Here is a 20,128-nt window from a genome sequence, read left to right as displayed (position 1 = left end):
ACAGACACTTTTGTGTCCGTGTCTAAGGGTGTACAGACACACTTCCAGATTTTGCTGGAAGGAGGAAATCCTCTCTGAAGGACTACTCTGGTTTGGGAATGGATAGTCTGTGTCTTACCCTGAGGCAGTTCTAGAGCTGAGCAGACAAGTCACCATGAATAAAGTGTCTCCCCTGTTCCTGAGCTACTGGGGTTCATTCACCCCTCTGGGACCAACAGCCCCAGTCCTGGGCAGCTTTTCTGGCACTCGGTTCATGTTCTTCTCAGTGAACTCCACAGCTAAATGGAGCTGAGCTGGAGGAGGGAGGTGGATCCCACTCCCGAGAGGGGCAGGTGCCACAGTGCTCTGGAAATGCAAAATGCTCTGGAAATGCAAAATACTCCGGAAATGCAAAATACTCCCTCTGCCCTGGTTGAGGAATCCTGTGCCTGGCTCAGCCTTAATCCCAGGTGGATTGTGGGGCTGTCCTGGCTCTCATTGAGACAATAAACATGCTACAGAAAAGATTCCCTGGGTAGTAAACACGGTGGACCCGTTTTAGATTCCTAAAGCTGTGAACTTCGTCTGGCAGAGAGAAGTTCCACCCAGCGTTGCACCGAAGTAGGTCAATCTAATTATAATTGGCTTTAATGAGCGCTACTCTGCAGTTCTTTACCTGTGGCTGGTTGGCACTCAGAAGTGCAAATGCCTTTGGAGCCTTTGAAAAAAAAAAAAAAAAGGCGAGGAGAAATCAAAGAAGTAATTTCTACTCTAATTCATTTCAACTTGAAAGCCTCGGTTATCCACACAGAGCGGGGAGACAATCCAGCAGCAGTGGGAAAAGCCAGAGCAGGGACCAGCAGCCACAGGATAAGGGTGAAAATGCTTTTGGTCCCACGAGGTTTGCCCTGCGAGCTGCCTGGGATTTGGTTTTTGTGTGGAGGAGTCACTCCAGGAAAGGCAGCCAGGGTTGTACCAGTTTGGAGCGAAGTCTTTGTGCCTTTAATGACGCTCAGGGCATTAGTGCAGGGAGAGGAAAACACTAAAAAGGAGAATTTGTCATTTAGGCTGTTCCCAAAGCAACATTTATGTACCTGTTTCCCCAGAGAGAAGAAAATCTCATATATATATATATTTTAAATACTTAGCAAAAAAACCTGTAAAATATCTATGTATATGAGATAATTAATATGCATGAAGTAGTTAAGATAAATACTAAATGTAGTAGGTGTGCAGATTTGGGAAACTTGTCCCATTTCTGTCACCCAGCCGGCTGTGCTTCCTTTTACCAGATAATAAACTCCTATTCAAAAACTTAGAGAAACAAGACTTCGTTTATCACAGATTTTGCTGTGGGCAGTGGAGGGGGTCTGAGGAAGCCTCTGCTCCCAGGAACAGGCTGCATCCAGCTGTTGTTATCCCAGTGGGAGCAGGGATGGGGGCCCGGGGTGCACCTTCCTGCAGGAAGGACAGAGCTGCATCTTTGGGTTTTCCCTTCTGCTGGTCCCTCCCACCCCGTGTGTGCTGTGTTTGGGTGTTAAATACGTGTCTGCCACTGTCTGACTGTGCTGTGTTCTCTCTTTGCCAGCCCAGAACTGCAGCCACACCTTGCAGGGCCCCAACGGGACGATCCAGAGCCCGGGCTTTCCCTACGGATACCCCAATTATGCAAACTGCACGTGGACCATCAGTGCCGAGGAGCAGCACAGGATACAGCTGGTTTTCCACTCCTTTGCACTGGAGGAAGACTTTGATGTGCTCTCCATCTTCGACGGGCTGCCCCAGCAGGGCACTCTGAGAACCAGGTACCCTGTTAATCACAGGGATGTTCCCAAACATTCCCCTGCCTGGGATTCAGCCCGGGCTGGGTGTTTATGCTGCAGTTGAGCTGGGAGTGTTTTCTCCCTGAGCAGCTCTTTACAGTTGTTTTGATTTCTTATCTCTGATAGGGTTTGAAATGTTGCTCCCAATGCCTGACAGGAATGATTTATCAGGAGTCATTCTGGGCATCCAGAGAAGTTAATTAGAAACTGGAGCAGCAGGAGGAGAGCAGAGCTGATGTGCAGCTTCCCTCAGTGCCAGCGAGATCCTCGGGGTGGGAGGAGGGTGCTGGGGCTCAGTTGCAGCTCTGCCAAGTGCTTTGAGAGTTTTCCCACAAAATTTGGGCTATTCCCAGCAGCTGGATGGGGGGATATCCTCTCACATCCAACCAAACTGTTGGACCTTCAGGAGTAAGCAGGTGTTGAATAGTGTGGTAGGAATAGTTTAGGAAGGAAAATCTCCAGGGGTTCTCATATGAGACTTTCAGGTATTAATAGAAAGTTTTATGAGGGGCTGATTTTGAAAAAAAAAAAATCGTGTGTTGCTTTGGGAGCAAATGTTTTATGACCCATCAGACTCGTGCAGCCGAAGGAGTCGTGATCTCAGAGCTCCACAGCTGAGGCACAGATGAAATCAGCTCTTGTTGTCTGATGTGGTGACTGATTTGCAGCTGAAGCCTGACAGTAACACATCCAAACCCTCACAGAAACAGGGGCAGCATCCGGTCTTAAAATCCTGACAGGAATTCTGGAGTCCTGGGAATCAATTTTGCTTCGAGCCACTTGAGTCCAGGACAAACCCATTGTGACCTCCAGGGCCTTGTCAAACCCGAGTGGAAAATCTGAGTTCCACCCTGGTGGAAATCAGCCCTTTACGTAATGATTTCAGTTATGCAAATAAATCAGAGCTTCAGCTTGCAACTGTGCTCGAGAATCACGTTAATTAGGGGACCTCATCATTTAATCAGGAGGCAGCAAAGTGCTTTGCTTTGGGTGTAATGGAAAGGGAGAAAAATCTGGTGTCAAATTGGGCTCAGGGAACTTTGTGGTGGGAAGGTAACGCTGCTCTGAGCTCCTCATCAGCCTGGGCTGGTTGTGGGCAGAAGGAACACAAAGAGGCCACAAAACTGAGGTCCAGTGGGGTCCTGCCCTGGGGATTGGTGGCCCTGCACTGGGGGAAGGTGAGGGGACAGGTGAGGTGCTGCCTCTGCATCCCTGGGGACCCTCAGTGCAGTTGGGGACGTGGATGTGAACTGTGGGGTGAAACCAGGAGCCAAAGCCATGGGAGAAGGTTTCACGTCCAAGGAGGAGCTGAGGTGTTCAGGAAATGTGTGTTTTAGTACAATACAGGAGAGGGAAATAAAGGGGGGAGATAAAAAGGTCCTGAGGAGGCTTTTGAGAGCACTTGGAGAGGACTTAGAGAAGCAAGACAGATCTGGACTCTGCATGGTGGACTCTTCCTTTCTTCCCCTGGATGTTTCTGGATCAGCAGCTCCAAAACCTGGGGTTTGCTCCCCCTGAGTTGTTCCTTTGTTCAGCTAAAATCAGTGTTGGGACGATGCTCCCCCTGAGTTGTTTCTTAATTCAGCTAAAATCAGTTGGGATGATGCTCTTGGGCACGTGGTCGAGTTCTCAGGGTGTCCAGTGCAGGGCCAGCAGTTGGACTTGATGATCCTTGTGGGTCCCTCCCAGCTCAGGATATTCTGTGATCCTGTGATGGTTTTTTTGGTACATCAATCTCACCTCGTTAAACTCTGTAACTGTTGCCTAACGTTGTTTTTCTTTTTTTTTTATTATTTTTTTTTTTTTCCTTTCTCTCCCTTCTCTCCCTGACTATCAATTTTGCTTTTTTTTCCCCTGCCTGCTTTCCAAATGTACCCAATCCATCACGGGAATGCAGCCCTGGAAGATGGATGGCCACGTGTCATTCATCAAAGCTCACGCTTGCCAGGAGGGGACCCAAAATGAGCTGTGAGCAAGGGCAGAACAAGGGAGAGAACTGCAGTGCTTTGTTTCTCCCCCTCCTGAACTCGTGTTTTTGAGTAGCACTGATGTTTTCCAGCAGTTCATGGTTGTCTGTGAGCTCCTCTTGGGGGAAGAGGAGGATGGTGGTGATGGGGACACTTTGAGCTGCCTCAATCCCTGCTCTCCCACTTCAGACTTGGATGTACAAGGATTTCCTGGATGTGCCACAGGGTCATTCCTGGGCTGTCCCAGCCCGTGGCAGGGGGTGCAGTGAGCTGAGCTTTAAGGTCTCTCCCAACCCAACCCCTTTTGGGTTTGTGAGAAGGGGTTAATAACCCTGTTCCTGGCAAACCCCCCCGTTGTGCTGCAGTGTAATGTGGTGTGAAGGTTCCCTAATAGAATAAGAGCAGGCCTAATGCAATGAGGCATTTGCTAATAAACAGCTTTACTGGATATTAGGGAATTTGCGTGGCGTGTCTGTGATGAGTTTGTGAATCTTAAATGTGGTTTGGGGGCTTAATTGAGACATCCAGGGCTGTTGTCACCGTTCAGCACCAGGACTTTGCTTTGTTGGCTGAAATCAGAGCTTGTTTCCAAGTCTTTGCTTTCTCAGCTTCTCTCATGGGTTGGTTTTTAGAATTCCAGATTGGTTTGGGTTGGAAGGGACCTTAAAGATCATCTCATTCCACCCCCTGCCAAGGGCAGGGACACTTCCCACTAGCCCAGGTTGCTCCGACCCATCCTTGGACACTCCCAGGGATCCAGAGGCAGCCACAGCTTCCCTGGGCAACCTGTGCCAGGGCCTCCCCACCCTCCCAGGGAGGAATTCCTTCCCTGTTGAAGAGGAGACACTGCTGCCCTGAAAGCAAAAAGGATCTTTTCCTTCTTCCCTTCTGGACTTTTATTGGAGGGAAAGGAGATTTGATCCAATGTAAATATTGCTTTACCATAGGAGACAGAGTTAGAATTGTGTCTATAATGTATATAATATTTATTTGTGTAATAAGTGTAATATAATTCCCATTCCCCCATACTGAGTCTTGTGTTGTGTCTGGAAAAAAACCCTCTCACACTGAAGCAATTGTGGGAGGGGGGGCTTGGACTTGGAAATTGGATTTTTGGGGGTCTTAAACCACCACACCTGTATATAACCTAAATTTCCCCCCTGGCAGTTTGACCCCATCACTCCTTGACCTGACACTGTAATTTTTCCCAGTTCCTTGGCTTTGAGAGAGGGATCAGTGGGAGAGACTTTGCTGGGAGAGCTGAGAGCAGGGAGGGCAGTTTGTCCCTCCCTGGAGCAGGAGATGAGGTTTGTGACATCCCTCCCGTGCCTGGCCAGGACTTCCCCTTCTCTTCAGCAGAGTTTGTGCTCCTTCCACCAGACCAGACTTTCCCAAAAGCTCATCCTTGAAGTTCCCACCTCCTCTGAAGTGCTGTGGGGTCAGAAATGGGAGTGGAGACCTGATTTAACTCTGCACTTCCCCCAGAGCAGCTTTTCCCCTTCCCATTGTGCCTTGATTGTGTCATTGTTGCCAGGGGGCTCCAATCAGGTCCCTCCCTGATTGCCTTCCCTCTGGGCCAGGCTCACAAACCTGACTGAAATGGGAATATTTGCAGTTATTTCTGGATCCAGGATTGCTGTGGGATTTGGGAGCCCCTCTGCACCTTCCCTGTCCCTGTGGCACAACCAGAGAGTTGCTGACAGGAACACCACCTGGCTTCTTGGAGCTATTCTCAGCTGCTGATGATTTGCAGGACATTTTTAATGTGAGAACCTTAAATTGGTTGTGGAACCCCTTATTTGAAGTCTCAGGCTTGCACTTAGATCCAGGGAAAACACATTGTAAGTCAGTCCTTCCAGCTCCCTAATTCTGTTTTCCCAGTGGATTTACACAGCAAATGGAACTGGCCAGCTTAGAAAATCAGATTTTATTTTTTTTCCTTCCAGAGATGTTTAAAATTACGTTTGAGAGCCCAAGGGACAGATTGTGGGATGTTTTTCCTCACCTGTGAAGCTGCTGAGCGATGCTGGGGCGACTCCGGGTGTTACAACCCCGTGGGCTTCCCTCCCAGGGAATTGTGTCGTCCTTGGCTGTTCAAACAAAATGTTTCGACGAGACTGAGTTTATTTGCTTAAGAAAATGTTTGGTTTAGCCTGTGGATCGAGGAAAACAAGCGTTCACTGCGGGCAGAGCCTCAGCAGTGCAGGTTGTGTTCCTGGGAGGTGAATATTTATTTACCCAGCTGTGAGGATCCTTCCTTCCCATCCCAGGGATTCCTGGGCAGACATTCCAGCGTGTGCAGGGCTGTGCAAAACGTGTCCAAATCACTCCTGCAAAAGCTTCACATTCCCAGCAGAGCAATCCCAGCTGCTGGCACCGTGACCCCCTCATCTCCTGCCCCACATCCCTGTTCCAGTTGTTGGTCCTTATTCCAGGTGCCCATCCCTCTTCCCTGACAGTGTGCTGTGTGTGCAGCTAAAACCCAGATATTCGGCCGTATTTAAGTGACTGAAAGATTTAAGTCTTTTGTTTGAGCTTGGGATGATGAGATGCTTGTGATAAAAGTGGAATTATCCTCTGGGGTGACCCGGTTGCAGCTACACCAGGAGTACCCGTGTCCTGCCTGCTTCTCCTTGATAACCTTTTAATTACTGCTGGAAAAATCAGCCCGGGTGACTTGTGGTTAATTACCAATCAAGAGCACGAAGCTTTTGATCTTAAAAACAGCAGAAGGGGAGGAGGGGAGGGAGAGACAAAGGGAACGGGGGAAGGAGAGAATTCCCCCCACCTTCCTCCCCCTGGCAGAGGTGCAAATTGGGGGTGAAAGAACAGGTACTGGGGCTCAAGTCTGTTCAAGAAATTCCTGGAAAACCAGCTGGGAACACACAGGACTGGTGTCAGGATTCTGTGTCCCTCTGTCTCCGAGGCGAGCACAGTTCCTTTTGCTGAGGATAAAGGTAAATAAAGCCCAGGGCTCCTTAAATCCTTTTGTCACCTACAGTAAACTTCAGAATCCAGCCCCCCTTTCCCCCCTCAGCACAGCCCTTTGTCGCTTCCCATTAACTACCTGGGAAAAAAAAAAAAAAAAAAAAACCACCACAAAACCCCCACTTGAATTTACAAAAAAAAACCACAAAAAAACTCCACTTAAATTTACAAAAAAAAAACCACAAAAAAACTCCACTTAAATTTACGTTCTCTGCTTCGTAGAAAAAAAAAAAATCCACTTTATTTTAATTTTTTTTTTTCCCTGGGAAGAGACTCGTCTGAGCTGCTCCAGCAGCGTCGGGACCTTTTGCCCGTTGTTTTGTTCCGAGGAAGTGCTGAGTGCTTAAACTTCGTCTGCCGGGTAATTGATGGAACTCGATCTGAAAGTCTGGGGCGAGGTAATGGAGTTAATGCAGCTGCAGCAGGGCCCTGCAATTTCCAGGGGCTCAATTCGATTTTTTTTTTTCCCCATATTTATTTATTAGGAGAAGGGTGCATCAAGGATGAGTGACAAAAGCAAGATGATTAACTCGGAGGGGGAGCTTTTTTTTTTTCCCTGGCACCACGAGGACTGTTGGGGGCTCAGGAGGAGGGTTGGCACTGCTGCTCTGGCATGGAGAGATGGGGAGGGGAGGGAGCTTTGCCCTCATTCAGGGGTTAAAGGCCCTGCTTTTCACCCCATTCCTCCAGCTGTGCCCCCCTCGCTGTGTTCAGGGGGTGTTGCTGTTCCTCAGGTAATCATATGTAGTTTCCAGGATTGTTTCTGTTTTCCCTTAATGGTGTTTACAGGGACAATTTCCCAACAAACCTGGACGTTGTGAGGTGTGAGTGTGACCCGTGTGTGGCCCCCCAGCCCCTGCCCACCCAGGTAAATCCCACCTGGATGGTGAGATCTCAGACAGCTTTCAAGGATCACTCCTTTTCCTGGCCAGAGATGCCCCTGATAACGTGGGGCTGCACTAATCCTGTCCTCTGGAGCTCTGTGTAAAGTTTATTATCTGGTTTTGAGTGGTTTAGAGTGATCCAGTCCCAGGCACCTCAGTTGTTCCAGACACAGCTGCCTTTATTCTTGGGCTGGAAGGACAATTTCCAGCCCCAGTGGGGGAGTTTTTGGGGTCAGACTGAGTGAGATTGGGTAATTTTTTAGCAGTGGAGGGAGGGAAATTGAACCAAGGCAGAGCCCCTGGGTGGTGGTTCTGATTTCCAGATTCCATGAGAAGGAGCAGGTTGCTGCTGACCCTTCCCAGGAGCAGCAAGTCCTGCTCTGCTCCGGGGGCAAATCCCTTCTCCCAGCTTTCCCAGCTGCAGAATGACACAATCCCAGAGTCCCAGAACGCTCCTGGCCCGAGAACTTTGACTTTTATTCCGCTTTTCTTGCATTTCCAGTTGTTCCAAAGGCCTCTCTCTGCTCTCGGGCTGCAGGACACTGGCTTTGCAGGGAGGGGCTGGTGTCAATCTGGGGTCTTCCCAACACCTCCCCCATGGCAACACTTGTGGTTGTTCACCACTTTGCTGTGTTCAGCAATAAATAAGCCTCGTGTGATTTCCAGGGGCTTCCAAGGACTTGTTTTTCCCGTTTACTCGATTTCACACCCCCGAGGACTTTTATTTTTTTTTTTTTTTTTTTTTTTTTTTTTGAGGAAAGACAGAAATAAACCCAAAAGTGCCAAGCTCTGAATTGAAGCCTCTGAGCCCTTCTTGGGCTGGATCCAAACCTGCCTTTGTGGTGCTCCCAGTGGCAGCTCAGATTTGCCGGGGGGGGTGGGGGTGGTTACTGGAATTTGATGAACTTTTCCTGTTGAACTGCTGATTTTTCTTTTTTTTTGGTTTGTCGTAACGGGAGTGGGAACAGAAGTGCCAGAGCTGGTGGGATGTGGTGGAATCCTGGAATGGTTTGGGTTGGAAGGGACCTTGAAGCTCATTCCACCCCCCCCCAGTGCTGCCTGAGAACCTCTTGGAAAAAGGAACATGGAAAGGACGGGATAAAAGTAATAAATCACATCCAACTCCACGGGCTTCCCACTCTGTTCCACCGTGTGGAAAATCAAAATATATTGAAATCTGACACTTAGTACCTGCTCCCAGCTTGAGCCATGAAGGCCTCATATATTTGAGCTGGCTGGGCTGGCTTCAGGCTCTATAAATTAACACTTTTCTAGTGGGAATTGACCCAAACCCCTCGTTTTAAACGAGTGAAGAAATCCAGGCAGGCTGGGATTTATGGGCTCTGTCACTGTCCCTCCAGCCTGGGCTGCTTGATGGGGTAAGCAAAGGGCTCCAGGGGTTTGATGGATTGTGCTTGGCTTGGAAAAGGCAGGGAATTGCACTTGATTCCTAAACCCTGGGCCAGAGAACCCTTCCCAGAGCGCTGGAGAAAATTTATGGAAAAACGGAGGGGGGTGTGTCACTGGGAGAGCCCGAGGAACACAGAAAGAGGCTTATTTATGTTTTTTCCCTTCTGCTCGTTACTGCCTTGATAAGAGAAATCCAGAATAACTGTGTCAGAGCCAATGGAGTCCATTATTTAGGAGCAACTTAATTATCCAGCAGAGGGGACGGTTGGGGTGGAAGAAGATGGTGAAATATGAACAGGGAATATTCGAGGAGTTCCTGGTGCCTCTGCAGGTGTTTGCTCAGTGTCTGCTCGTGGCTTTGCCTCCAAAACAAAAAGAACTTTGGGCTTGAGGATAAATCAGCCCTGGAAGTTGAGCAGGATGGGAGCTGATCCCGCTGTTCTTGTGTCACTGCTGTTTCCTTTTGAGCTGGTTGAGATATTTCTGTGGGGGTTTTTTTGTTTGGTTTTGGTTTGGTTTGGGTTTTTTTATTTGGTTTTGGTGTGGTTTTTTTTCTTTTTTTTTTTTTTTTTTTTTTTTTTTTTTTTTTTTTTTTTTTGGTTTTTTTTTTGTTTTTTTTTTTTGGTTTTGTTTGTTTTGTTTTTTTTTTTTTTTTGGGGTTTTTTTTGTGGTTTTTTTTTTGGTTCTCTGTTTTTGCTTTGTTTTGGTTTTTTTGGGTTTTTTTTGGTTTTTTTTTGTTTGTTTGTTTGGGGTTTTTTGTTGGGTTTTTTTTTTGTTTGTTTGTTTTTTGGTTTTTTTGTTTGTGTTTTTGAGGTTTTTTTGTGTTTGGGGTTTTTGTCTTTTTTTGTTTGTTTGTTTTGGGGGTTTTTTGTTTGGTTTTTTGTTTGTTTTGTTTTTTTTTTGGTCCAGAGCATCCTTTCAGCCTTCCAGGGCTGCAGATTAAAGGCCAAGTGTCTCAGTGACACCAGCGAGCTCTGCCTCGAGGACACCCCTGGTTTTCATTGTGGGAGCTGGGAGAGCCCTCAGCTCATGCTCTGCTCATTTATTGATGATTAATGAGAGCCTTCACAGGACCACGTTAACGAGGTTAGGGGAAAAAAAAAAAGCTGCTATCTCGTCGTAATTGTGTTTTTCTTTAATAAACGCAGAGAAAAAGGGAGGAAAAACCAACAGAACCACCCAGAAAAAAAGCTGTGCCCCTGCCAAGCCCGGGGAGGGGGCAGCAGAGCGAGCTGGGGCCTCAGGGGGGGATTTTATCCACTTTTTTACTGAAAGTGGGGGAAAGTCCTGCAGTTTTCCCTGCTGAGGAGAGAAGGGCTGAGATGTGTGACCTGACCTGCCCTGGTGGTTGCCCTGGCATGGTGCAGAGGTGCCAGCCTGGCCCCTGGGGAGCTGTGGCATCTCAGCTGCACACAGCAAAGAGACAGAGAGGTTCATTTGATGGGAAATTTTCCTTAATAGGTGCCTTTAAATTACATGCAGGAAGAGCTCACTGAAGGATGGTGTGGTGTAATTTAATGCTGGGTTAAATGATACAATCCAATGCATTTTCATTAGATGTTCTGAGACACTTCTCCAGCATTTTATGCTTTAAAGGCTGTTGGATTGCCAGCTGCAATAACTATTTTGATTGCAGCCTGAGCTGATGGTGGGCATCCTACCAGAAAAATAATGTGCTGGGGGTTTAATTATGGCACCTGCACTCCAGACTGGGAGCCTGAGTCACTGTGTGTGGCACAGTTGTCCTGGATCCAGTGGGATGGGATAATGTGCAACAGATGGAGGGCAGAGCGAGGGAATGTTCTGTTTTAGGGCAAAAGAAGTGTCAGGTTGTGGGTTGAACCTGCTGAGCAGAGCGGGCAGGGGGTCTTTGGCTGGTGCTCAACTCCTGTGGGAGGGGGATGATGGGACAGTTTTGCACTGGGGAGGGAATTTGGGGCATTAGGGAGGGTGGGGGCACATCCAGAGGGGAGATGGGAAAGGTCCTTTGAGGGGCTGGAGAAGGGAATGGAGCAGCTGGAGGGGCTGAGGGAGCTGGGGGGGCTCAGCCTGGAGCAAAGGAGGCTCAGGGGGGACCTTCTGGCTCTGCAACCCCCTGACAGGAGGGGGGAGCCGGGGGGGGTCGGGCTCTGCTCCCAGGGAACAAGGGACAGGAGGAGAGGGAACGGCCTCAGGCTGTGCCAGGGGAGGGTCAGGTTGGACACCAGGAGGAATTTCTGCCTGGAAAGGGTGGTCAGGCCTTGGCAGGGGCTGCCCAGGGAGGTTTGGAGTGCCCAGCCCTGGAGGTGTCCCAGGAAGGGCTGGATGTGGCACTGAGTGCTCTGGGCTGGGGACAAGGTGGGCATCGGGCACAGGGGGGATCCATGGGCTGGGAGGGCTTTTCCAACCTCAGTGATTCCAGGGTTCTGTGAGTGCAGATCCCACCTGGAGCCTGGTCCAGGCTTGACCCTCGTGGCACTGCAGGTTTTCACCCCCCTCAGCTCTCCCAAACCTGTCCTGACTCAGAGTTTTCTGTCCTGCTGCAGGGGGGGGACCCAGACCCCCAAAACATTCCGGGGCAAACCCGAGGGGGAGGCAGGAGGGAGGACACAAGGAGAGCAGAGGATTTCTCTGCTGCTTTGTTTGGGGGATATTGATTTTTGCAAGGACAAGCTCCTGGAGTGGCATTTCTGGCGCTGGGGCTCGTTTGGTTCCTCACAGCAGGAGCAGAATTAAGCCAATGAAAAACACATTGAAAATCTCACACACAATCAGTGTTGGCTCCAAGCACGTTCAGGGGATAATCACTCAATAATCCATTTGGCCAGAGGTACAGAAGGACTGGAATATGGTTATTGGTGCTGTTGTTACTGCCCTCACCTTCTTGTTATGGCCCTTCATAAAAACGAGGAAGAGACTTTGCTGCTTTTTTTTTTCTGTCATCAGGGTGTATTTTTGTTTGTTGCTCCCCTAAAGAAGTGATGTCAGAGTTGCTGTTTGGGGCATGAGGCCATTGGGGGATGATTCCATGTTCTCTCCCTCCCATGCTTTCACTTGGCCTGGGCTGTGGATTTAGGAGTGTCCTGCCAAGCCTGGCTGTCCTGGGGCTCTGGAACAGGAGAGCTGAGCTTTTCCTGGGGTGGTTTTGAACATGGACATGGGTAAATTATTGTTCCTTCGAGAGGATGTTGCCTGGGCTCTTCCATCAAAGGAGGAAAAAATGTCAGTTGTGTGTGTTGGTTGGAGGCTTCAGAGGAGGAAGAACTTTTATTTTGACTTCCATGAGAAACAGGAGGAATTTCCTCTCATTCCCAGCTCAGGAGGAGACAGGGAGCTCTGTCCAGCACAGGGGAGGAGTTGCTATATAGGTATTTTTCCCAATTGAAGCAATATTTCCTGCTTGCTTCTGAGTAAGTTTAGTTTTAGCACTGATGGGGGCACTTTGTGGGCAGAAGGGCTGTCTGATCTCGAGGGGAACACAGTGTTTGGTCCCCTTTTATGCTGCCAGGCAGCCCCTTTGCTGCTGGAAAGACACGAGCGACCCTCTGAGTTGGGTGCCTGGAGGGTTCAGTAATTTCTCGAGGCTCAGGAAGCCCGGAGGTTCCCCTGGAAATTGTCTCTCCAGGCAGTGTGGGATCTGTAGCAAGAGTGAGAACAACCCTCAGTTACAATTTCATGCCCTTATGCACAGGCACTTTCTTTTAAGTAGAAAATAGGGGTTGGGTTGGTACAAACGCCCCAGGGCACTGCTGGTGCAGATCCCACTTCATTCCCAGTGATTCCCAGGGAACAGGAACACTTCCTGACAGGTAAAGGACCTGTTCTGCAGCCCTGAATTAAAAGCAACATGTGCAGAGAGTGGGATCCTCTCCCCCCATGGGCTGTGAGTGAACCCACGGTTCAAAAGCTGCATCCTCTTGGGATGGGGGGAAAAACCCGGATCCATTCCCAAACTCCAAGGGATCAGCTGGGGTGATTAGAGGAGGATAAACTGAGCTGGTTCTGCTCTCCATTGGGGGCTTTTATTAAAGCTGGTCCAGGCATTTCCTGGATTTTTTGAATGTTCAGGAGGCCGCTTTAATTAAACTGAGGAATTAATTAATAGAAAAAGCAGCGTCACTTCCTCAGTTCTGTGCACAGTGACAGCTGAATCCTTGATCCTGGAACCTTTTATTTGCAGCAGGCAGGAGGAATTGCTCCCCCAGCTTGTCCACACAGTGGGTTTGATGCCCAGGGTGGGTCAGTGCTGCTTTGCTGGCGTTCAGCCTTGCCCTGGCATCGTGGGCATCAGGAGTGGGCATCAAGAGTGTGAGCTCTGCCAGCAGCTGGGAAATTCGCTTTAATCAGCTTCTCAGGCAGAGCCCGTCAGATCCCATCAGTCAGAGCTCAATCTGTGGGAAATAATATTTAGGTTTGCTAAATCAGGGCCAGAGTAAGAGTTGGGAAGTTCCCTCACTGCCTCTGGGGCTGCTCGTGGGGTTGAGGAGGAATTTCTTGGGCTGGCAGTAAAAATGGTCAGGGGGAGGATGGGGGGCCCCAAAATGAAAGATCTGATTTTGTTCTCTGGGTGCTTTTATCAGATATGAGGAGAGCAAATACCCTGAATCAAAACCACACAGATATTATTGAAGGTCCCAGTGCTTTGTATCCCAGGAGGTCCTTTGCCCTCCCTGGCAGAAAATCTGGCTCTGCACAACAATGTGGGATGAACCTCGGAGTGTGAGGGGCTTGAAACTTCCTTTTTTCCTGTTTATCTCGTGCTGCTCTTGCCCCTGTGATCCAGCTTGAACAGCCTGGATCTCCAGTGACACCGAGTCCCTTCAGTGCCTGCTGCCCCTGTGATTTGTGAAAGTCTGGTTTGAGGGCAGAGCAGGGATTGCACCTGAATTTCTGGCCTTGGGAATGGCAGGATGATGAGGTTGCTTTAAAACAAATGTCCTGTCTGGAAATCTGCTCAGAAACCACCTTGGCCAGGGGTGAAGGGGAGGGTTTGTGAGTTATAAAAGGGGAGGGTTTGTGAGTTATAAAAGGGGAGGGTTTGTGAGTTATAAAAGCCCCAGGCAGGTGTTGGTGAGCAAGGTGTGAAGCAGAGAAGGTGGTTTGAGATACAATCAGTAAAGAACCCTGTGAGTTCTGCTCAGCCAGATGATGTTCAAAGTCCAGGGTGGGTTTGCCCAGGATTTGTTGAACCCTCTTTGTCCCCCCCTGTGGGGCTGTGGTGGCTCCAGGGCAGGGATGGGGGGGGAGTGTGACCCTGCTCCAGTTTTTTTTCCAGGCTAACGGGGTTCCAGCTGCCTGGCCCGGGGAGTGTGACCTTGCTGTTGTTTCCTTGCAGGTTGACAGGGTTCCAGCTGCCTGCCCCCGTGGTCAGCTCGGGGGCTCTGCTGTCCCTGTGGCTCGTCAGCGACTACGCCGTGAGCGCCCAGGGCTTCCAGGCCACCTACGAGGGTGAGTGTGCCCAGTGTGCCCAGGGACCACAGTTCTCTCTGCCCACATTTGCCTTGTGGGGATGTCAAACCAAGGGGTGAAGTCTCTACCAGGATCTGTGCCCGTCCACACGCTCCATCCGCGGCAGGAGCCTCTCGTTCCTATTGAATTTAATGCCCTTTATTTTTTTCCAGGATTCCAATTGTCGGTTCCTTCCGAGTGCTCAAAACGTCCTTAAAAGCTTATTTAATTCCCTGGAATGTCAGGGAGGATGGGGGGTGTGGGTTGGCAGTGGGTTACAGCAGGAGCAGTGTCTGTGCAGCCACTGGGGTATCTGAATTCCTGCACTTTGCTTTACTTTCTCTTCCCTTCTTTGTTATTTTGCTTTTCCCTGCTCTTTCCTCCCCGAGGACTTAAATTCCCCTCCTGTGTTTCTGGTCATGCAGAGTTTGGTGGTTGTGGGGGTGAAGAGCTGGGTGTGCAGGCTTGAAAGCTTCAGAAAGCCCTGGACAGTGGAAGTCCCCAGATATGGGGGAAAAAAACCTGTTTGTAGTAGAAGGCAGTTCATTTTTTCCTGGGTAAATGACAGATTAACCACGTATAAATTGAAGTTACACTGATGTTGATTATTGAACCTACAATGCCGTTCATCTCCCCATAAATGTTTTTCTTTAGAGTCCTTAAAATCATCATTAATGCCGAGAACTTCTTGGTAATGAGTCCAAGCAGCCAATTACCCAAGACATTAAGCCAAGCAAATGCTCTCATTGACACGATGTGGAGCCCTCAGCGTTTTGTGCACTTGATAATTAAATTCTGCTCGAACACCCTCTCATTTCTGATTCAAACCTTTGCTCCTGTGACACCAGGATGTTTCTGTTGGTCCTGAGCAGTGTGGGCAGGGGCTCAGGGGGGTCAGCAGTGGTGGTGAAGCTCATCCCACCATCATCCCACTCATCCCTGTAAAGTCAGGGACCAGCTCTGCTTATTCCCAGGGTCTGGGATTGCTGGGAATGCTGGTGGTGGGAGCTGGGACTGCTGAGCAGAGCAGGGTGAGGGGGATTCAGGTGTCAGGAAAGTCTCACTGGGGTAAGAAAAGGCAAATCCTGCTTCTCATTTCCCAAATCTCTGCCAGAACAGCTGCCAATCCCTGCCTTTAGCACTTGAGCACATCACTCCCAAATTCTGAGGGCACGTGGCTGCTTTGGCGCTTTCCTGACATTTGGAGTTCATTTTTTGGCATTTACACACAGTTACTTGTACACTCTGTGATGGTTTTTTATTGCAGCAGGTAATCTTGTACAAAGGCTCGGGCCGGGGCTGCCCTTTAGTCACATAGATTTTAAACCATCTGAAGTTTATTTGACTGGTGATTAGGAGGATTTAAAGGGTGTAACCGAGGCGGAAAATAAATGTATTTAAAACTTAACCGGAGCCGGGGTGACACGGGAGCATCAAAGCGTTATTTTGAGGGAGGGACAGGGGTTCACTGGCTGAAAGTGCCACCCTGAGCCTGCCCCAAAACAGATTGTTTGGGTCGTTAAAACAGACTTTGGGTTGTTAGCGAGGGCTAAAGGAGGTGATAAGTGTGGGTTTGATCCGAGGGCTGTGCTGCTGCTGTAATGCCGTTGCAGTTCGTTGTAATCTATGACTCGGTGAATGGCTTGTGATTCCATAATTCACGTTTAAAGGCAGAACAATGCTCGGAGTTCCTGCAGTAAATGGCTCCGTTATGATCCCTATCAAAGCCCGCTCATTATTCTCCTCCTCCCTCGGAGCAATCGTCGGGAAACGGCACCAAAAGAAACGGAATTTTAAAATTGGAACGGAATTTTAAAACTGGAACGAAAGCTCTCGGGAACTTTTTTTTTTTTTTTTTTTTTTAAAAAAAAAGGAGGACAGGAAGAAAGTGCCGTTGTTGGAGGCATCAAAGTGACACGAAACCGTTGTTGCTCACACTGATGCCTGCGCTGCCCCGGCCCTCGGGGGATGCAGCAGTGGAGGTTGGTGTGCTCGGAGTTAACATCTCGGAGTTAACATCTTCCTGGCTCCAGTTAACATCATTCCTGCACGATGACACCAAGCTGGGGGGGAATGTTGATCAGCTGGAGGGCAGGAGGGCTCTGCAGAGGGACCTGGATAGGTTGGAGAGTTGGGCTGATTCCAAGGGGATGAGGTTCCACCAGGCCAAGGGCCGGGTCCTGCCCTTTGGCCACAACAACCCCCGGCAGCTCCAGGCTGGGCCAGAGGGACTGGAGAGCAGCCAGGCAGGAAGGGAGCTGGGAGTGGGGATGGCCAGGGAGCTGAACAGGAGCCAGAGTGTGCCCAGGGGGACAAGAGGGCCAATGGATCCTGGCCTGGCTCAGGAACAGGGTGGCCAACAGGGCCAAGGAAGGGATTCTGCCCCTGGACTCAGCACTGGTGAGGCCACCCCTGGAGTGCTGTGTCCAGTTCTGGGCCCTCAGCTCAGGAAGGACATGGAGGGGCTGGAGCAGGGCCAGAGGAGAGCAACGAGGCTGGGGAAGGGACTGGAGCACAAGTGCTGTGAGGAGAGGCTGAGGGAGCTGGGGGGGCTCAGCCTGGAGAGGAGGAGGCTCAGGGGAGACCTCCTCACTCTCTGCAACTCCCTGACAGGAGGGGGGAGCCGGGGGGGGTTGGTCTCTTTTCCCAGGCAACCATCAGCAAGACAAGAGGGCTGGGTCTTCAGCTGTGCCAGGGGAGGGTCAGGTTGGATATCAGGAAGAATTTCTTTCCAGAGAGGGTGCTCAGCCATTGGAATGGGCTGCCCAGGGAAGGGGTGGATTCTCCGTCCCTGGAGGTGTTTAAGGACAGACTGGATGTGGCATCAGTGCCATGGGCTGGGAACCACGGCGGGGTTGGATCAAGGGTTGGACTGGATGATCTCGGAGGTCCCTTCCAACCCAACTGATTCTCTGATTCTGTGATCTCTTAGAAAACATCTCAAAGCAGTTCCTTGGTGACCACACCGACCTGTCCTGCTCGGACCCAGAGATTTGCTTCTTCTGTTTCCTTTCTGCTGGTTTGGGCACACCCAGCTCAGCTGGAGAGGGACAGTCTGTGTGCAGGGCTGGCAGATCTGTTGCCACTGGGACAATCTCAGGATCACCGAGGTTGGAAAAGCCCTCCCAGGGAGCCCATGGATCCACCCTGTGCCCAATGCCCACCTTGTCACTGAGTGCCACCTCCAGGGCTGGACACTCCAAACCTCCCTGGGCAGCCCCTGCCAATGTCCAGTCACCCTTTCCATGAGGAAATTCCTGCTGATGTCCAACCTGAGCCTCCCCTGGCACAGCCTGAGGCCGTCCCCTCTCCTCCTTGTTCCCTGGGAGCAGAGCCCGACCCCCCCCGGCTCCCCCCTCCTGTCAGGGGGTTGCAGAGCCAGAAGGTCCCCCCTGAGCCTCCTTTTCTCCAGGCTGAGCCCCCCCAGCTCCCTCAGCTGCTCCAGCTGCTCCATTCCCTTCTCCAGCCCCTCAAAGGACCTTTCCCATCTCCCCTCTGGATGTGCCCCCACCCTCCCTAATGCCCCAAAGTCCCTCCCCAGTGCAAAACTGTCCCATCATCCCCCTCCCACAGGAGCTGAGCCCCCTCCTGTCAGGGGGTTGAGACCTTGGAGCTGCTGGGAGAACAGGAGGGATCAGAGGGACTTTCCCCCAGTCCCCGGGGGGGTTTTCCAGCCCCAGGTGCCCGAGGTGGGATCTGAGGAGCAGCAGCTCCGGGGCTGCTTCACTTTCCTCTTGGCCCCGTGGGGTTTTTTTGCCTTTATGATATTCTTGTGCTGGTAGATGTCCCTTAATCCTCTTTTCCTCATTGTCTGCCTTCCTCATCTTTCTTCATTTAGTGGCTGTGTGTTGCCAGCTTGTTCCTGTCTGCTCTCATTCCCCTGCTCCTCTTGTTCTCCCATCGCTCCCTGTCTGCTGTGATTTTTCTCCAGATGCCAAATATCATTGCCCAGCTCAGTAAATAAGAGGAGCTTTCTCCTCATTCCTCCCTGGAAAGCAGCTTTAGGAGGAAATAGAGCAAGGAAAGGCTTCTCCTTGGCCAGGTGTGGCCGTGGTTGTACCTGAGGGGCTGCACATCTGGGGGTTCCAGGCACTGAAATAAAATCAAAGAGATATAAATAAAATTAAAAAATATATAAATAAAATTAAAGAGTTATAAATAAAATTAAAGAGGTATAAATAAAATTAAAAAGGTATAAATAAAATTAAAGAGGTATAAATAAAATTAAAGAGGTATAAATAAAATTTAAAAGGTATAAATAAAATTAAAGGGGTATAAATAAAATTAAAGAGGTATAAATAAAATTAAAGCAGGGCAGGAGGACTGGGAATGGGGAATTCTCAGCTTTTCCTGGAAGAACAGAGAGAATTTTATTCCCATTTCAAAATAATCCTTTGATAGGAAGGTGATTTTTTGACTGAAGAGATTGAAACATCAGCAGTTCTTCTGAGGGAGCTCCATTTCGGAATGTTATCAGTTTGAAAATATTTAAATTAAATTTGACTGTCCCTGGAATTGAGCATCATTTCCCAATTAGCCCCGTTCACCCTCAGACTGGGGGATTTTTTCTCCTTCTTTTATGCCTAAAACGATTCTCCAAAACCCCCCAAAGCAGCTGTGGAGGTTTTTTTGCATCTCAGCTGCAGGAGAGTTTCCAGGCAGGCCCAGCTATAAATAATTTTCCCAGGACGGTCTCATCTCGTGACAAATCTGCCTCAAGATTGAAACGACCAAAAAATGAGCGATATTTCCATTTCTCGCTTCCCCTGGCAGATGTGTGCAGTTAATATTCACGTGGGGAATTAATTCCTCCCACCTGATGAATGCCCAGCAAAGAAATTGGGCAAGTCTTTAGCAGTGAGAGGAAAAGTGATATAAATTCCACCTGGTTCCCTCAATAATGCTAATAAAGGCTCCTGATGAAGAGCAGCTGCTTTTTCAGTTGACTAATGCAGGGAGAAAATCAGATTATGTTGTTGGTTTTTTTAAGCTGTTGCCTCTTGGCTGCTCGGGGAGTGCAGAGATGGGGAGAAATAAAAAGGGGGTTAAGGAAAAGCAGAATTATTGAGGTTGGAACAAAACCTCCATCAGGTTTTGTTATACAGGATCATCACCTTGTATAAATTTATTTATTTAATTTTATAAATTAATTTATATAATTTATATTGTATAAATTTATTTATTTATTTCATTTATTTTGTTATACAGGATCATCACCTTGTATAAATTTATTTATTTAATTTTATAAATTAATTAATTTCATTTATGCTGTATAAATTTATTTATTTATTTATTTTATTAATTTATTTAATTTAATTGTATAAATTTATTTATTTAATTTTATTTATTTTGTTATACAGGATCATCACCTTGTATTTTCATGGAGGTGTTTGTGTCCTGACAAGGACACAATTTATCCACATGTCTATAAAAGAAGGGGGATGTGACTCTGTATAAAAAAGGGATAGAAATACCTATAGAAAAGGGATACAGAAGGGTGTAAATATATTTATAAAGGGAGACAGAGGGCTGGGAATACACAGAAATATAAAATAACAAGTGGAAAGAAACATTTTAAGTGTGACTATATAAAAAGATAAACTAAGTAGAAATAAAATTAAAAAGATATAAATAAAATAAAAATATAAAT

General features: G+C 48.8%; 1 protein-coding gene across 2 annotated transcripts in view; it reads left to right on the top strand.

Annotated features, from left to right (window-relative positions):
• Positions 1-20,128, top strand: part of CSMD2 (CUB and Sushi multiple domains 2) — a 249,974-nt gene that overhangs the window by 15,939 nt on the left and 213,907 nt on the right. For both annotated transcript variants that reach the window (XM_039381590.1, XM_039381589.1), the window contains exons 2-3: positions 1,568-1,784; positions 14,366-14,478. In XM_039381590.1, coding sequence (XP_039237524.1) covers positions 1,568-1,784; positions 14,366-14,478 — 330 coding nt within the window. The remainder of the gene's footprint in view (positions 1-1,567; positions 1,785-14,365; positions 14,479-20,128) is intronic.

This window comes from Pipra filicauda, unplaced genomic scaffold, assembly GCF_003945595.2.
Source record: "Pipra filicauda isolate LSUMZ 115617 unplaced genomic scaffold, ASM394559v2 scaffold232_size1229904_pilon, whole genome shotgun sequence".
NCBI lineage: Eukaryota > Metazoa > Chordata > Aves > Passeriformes > Pipridae > Pipra > Pipra filicauda.
Note: the sequence above shows the minus strand (reverse complement) of the source record. Positions and strands in the feature narration are given on the sequence as shown.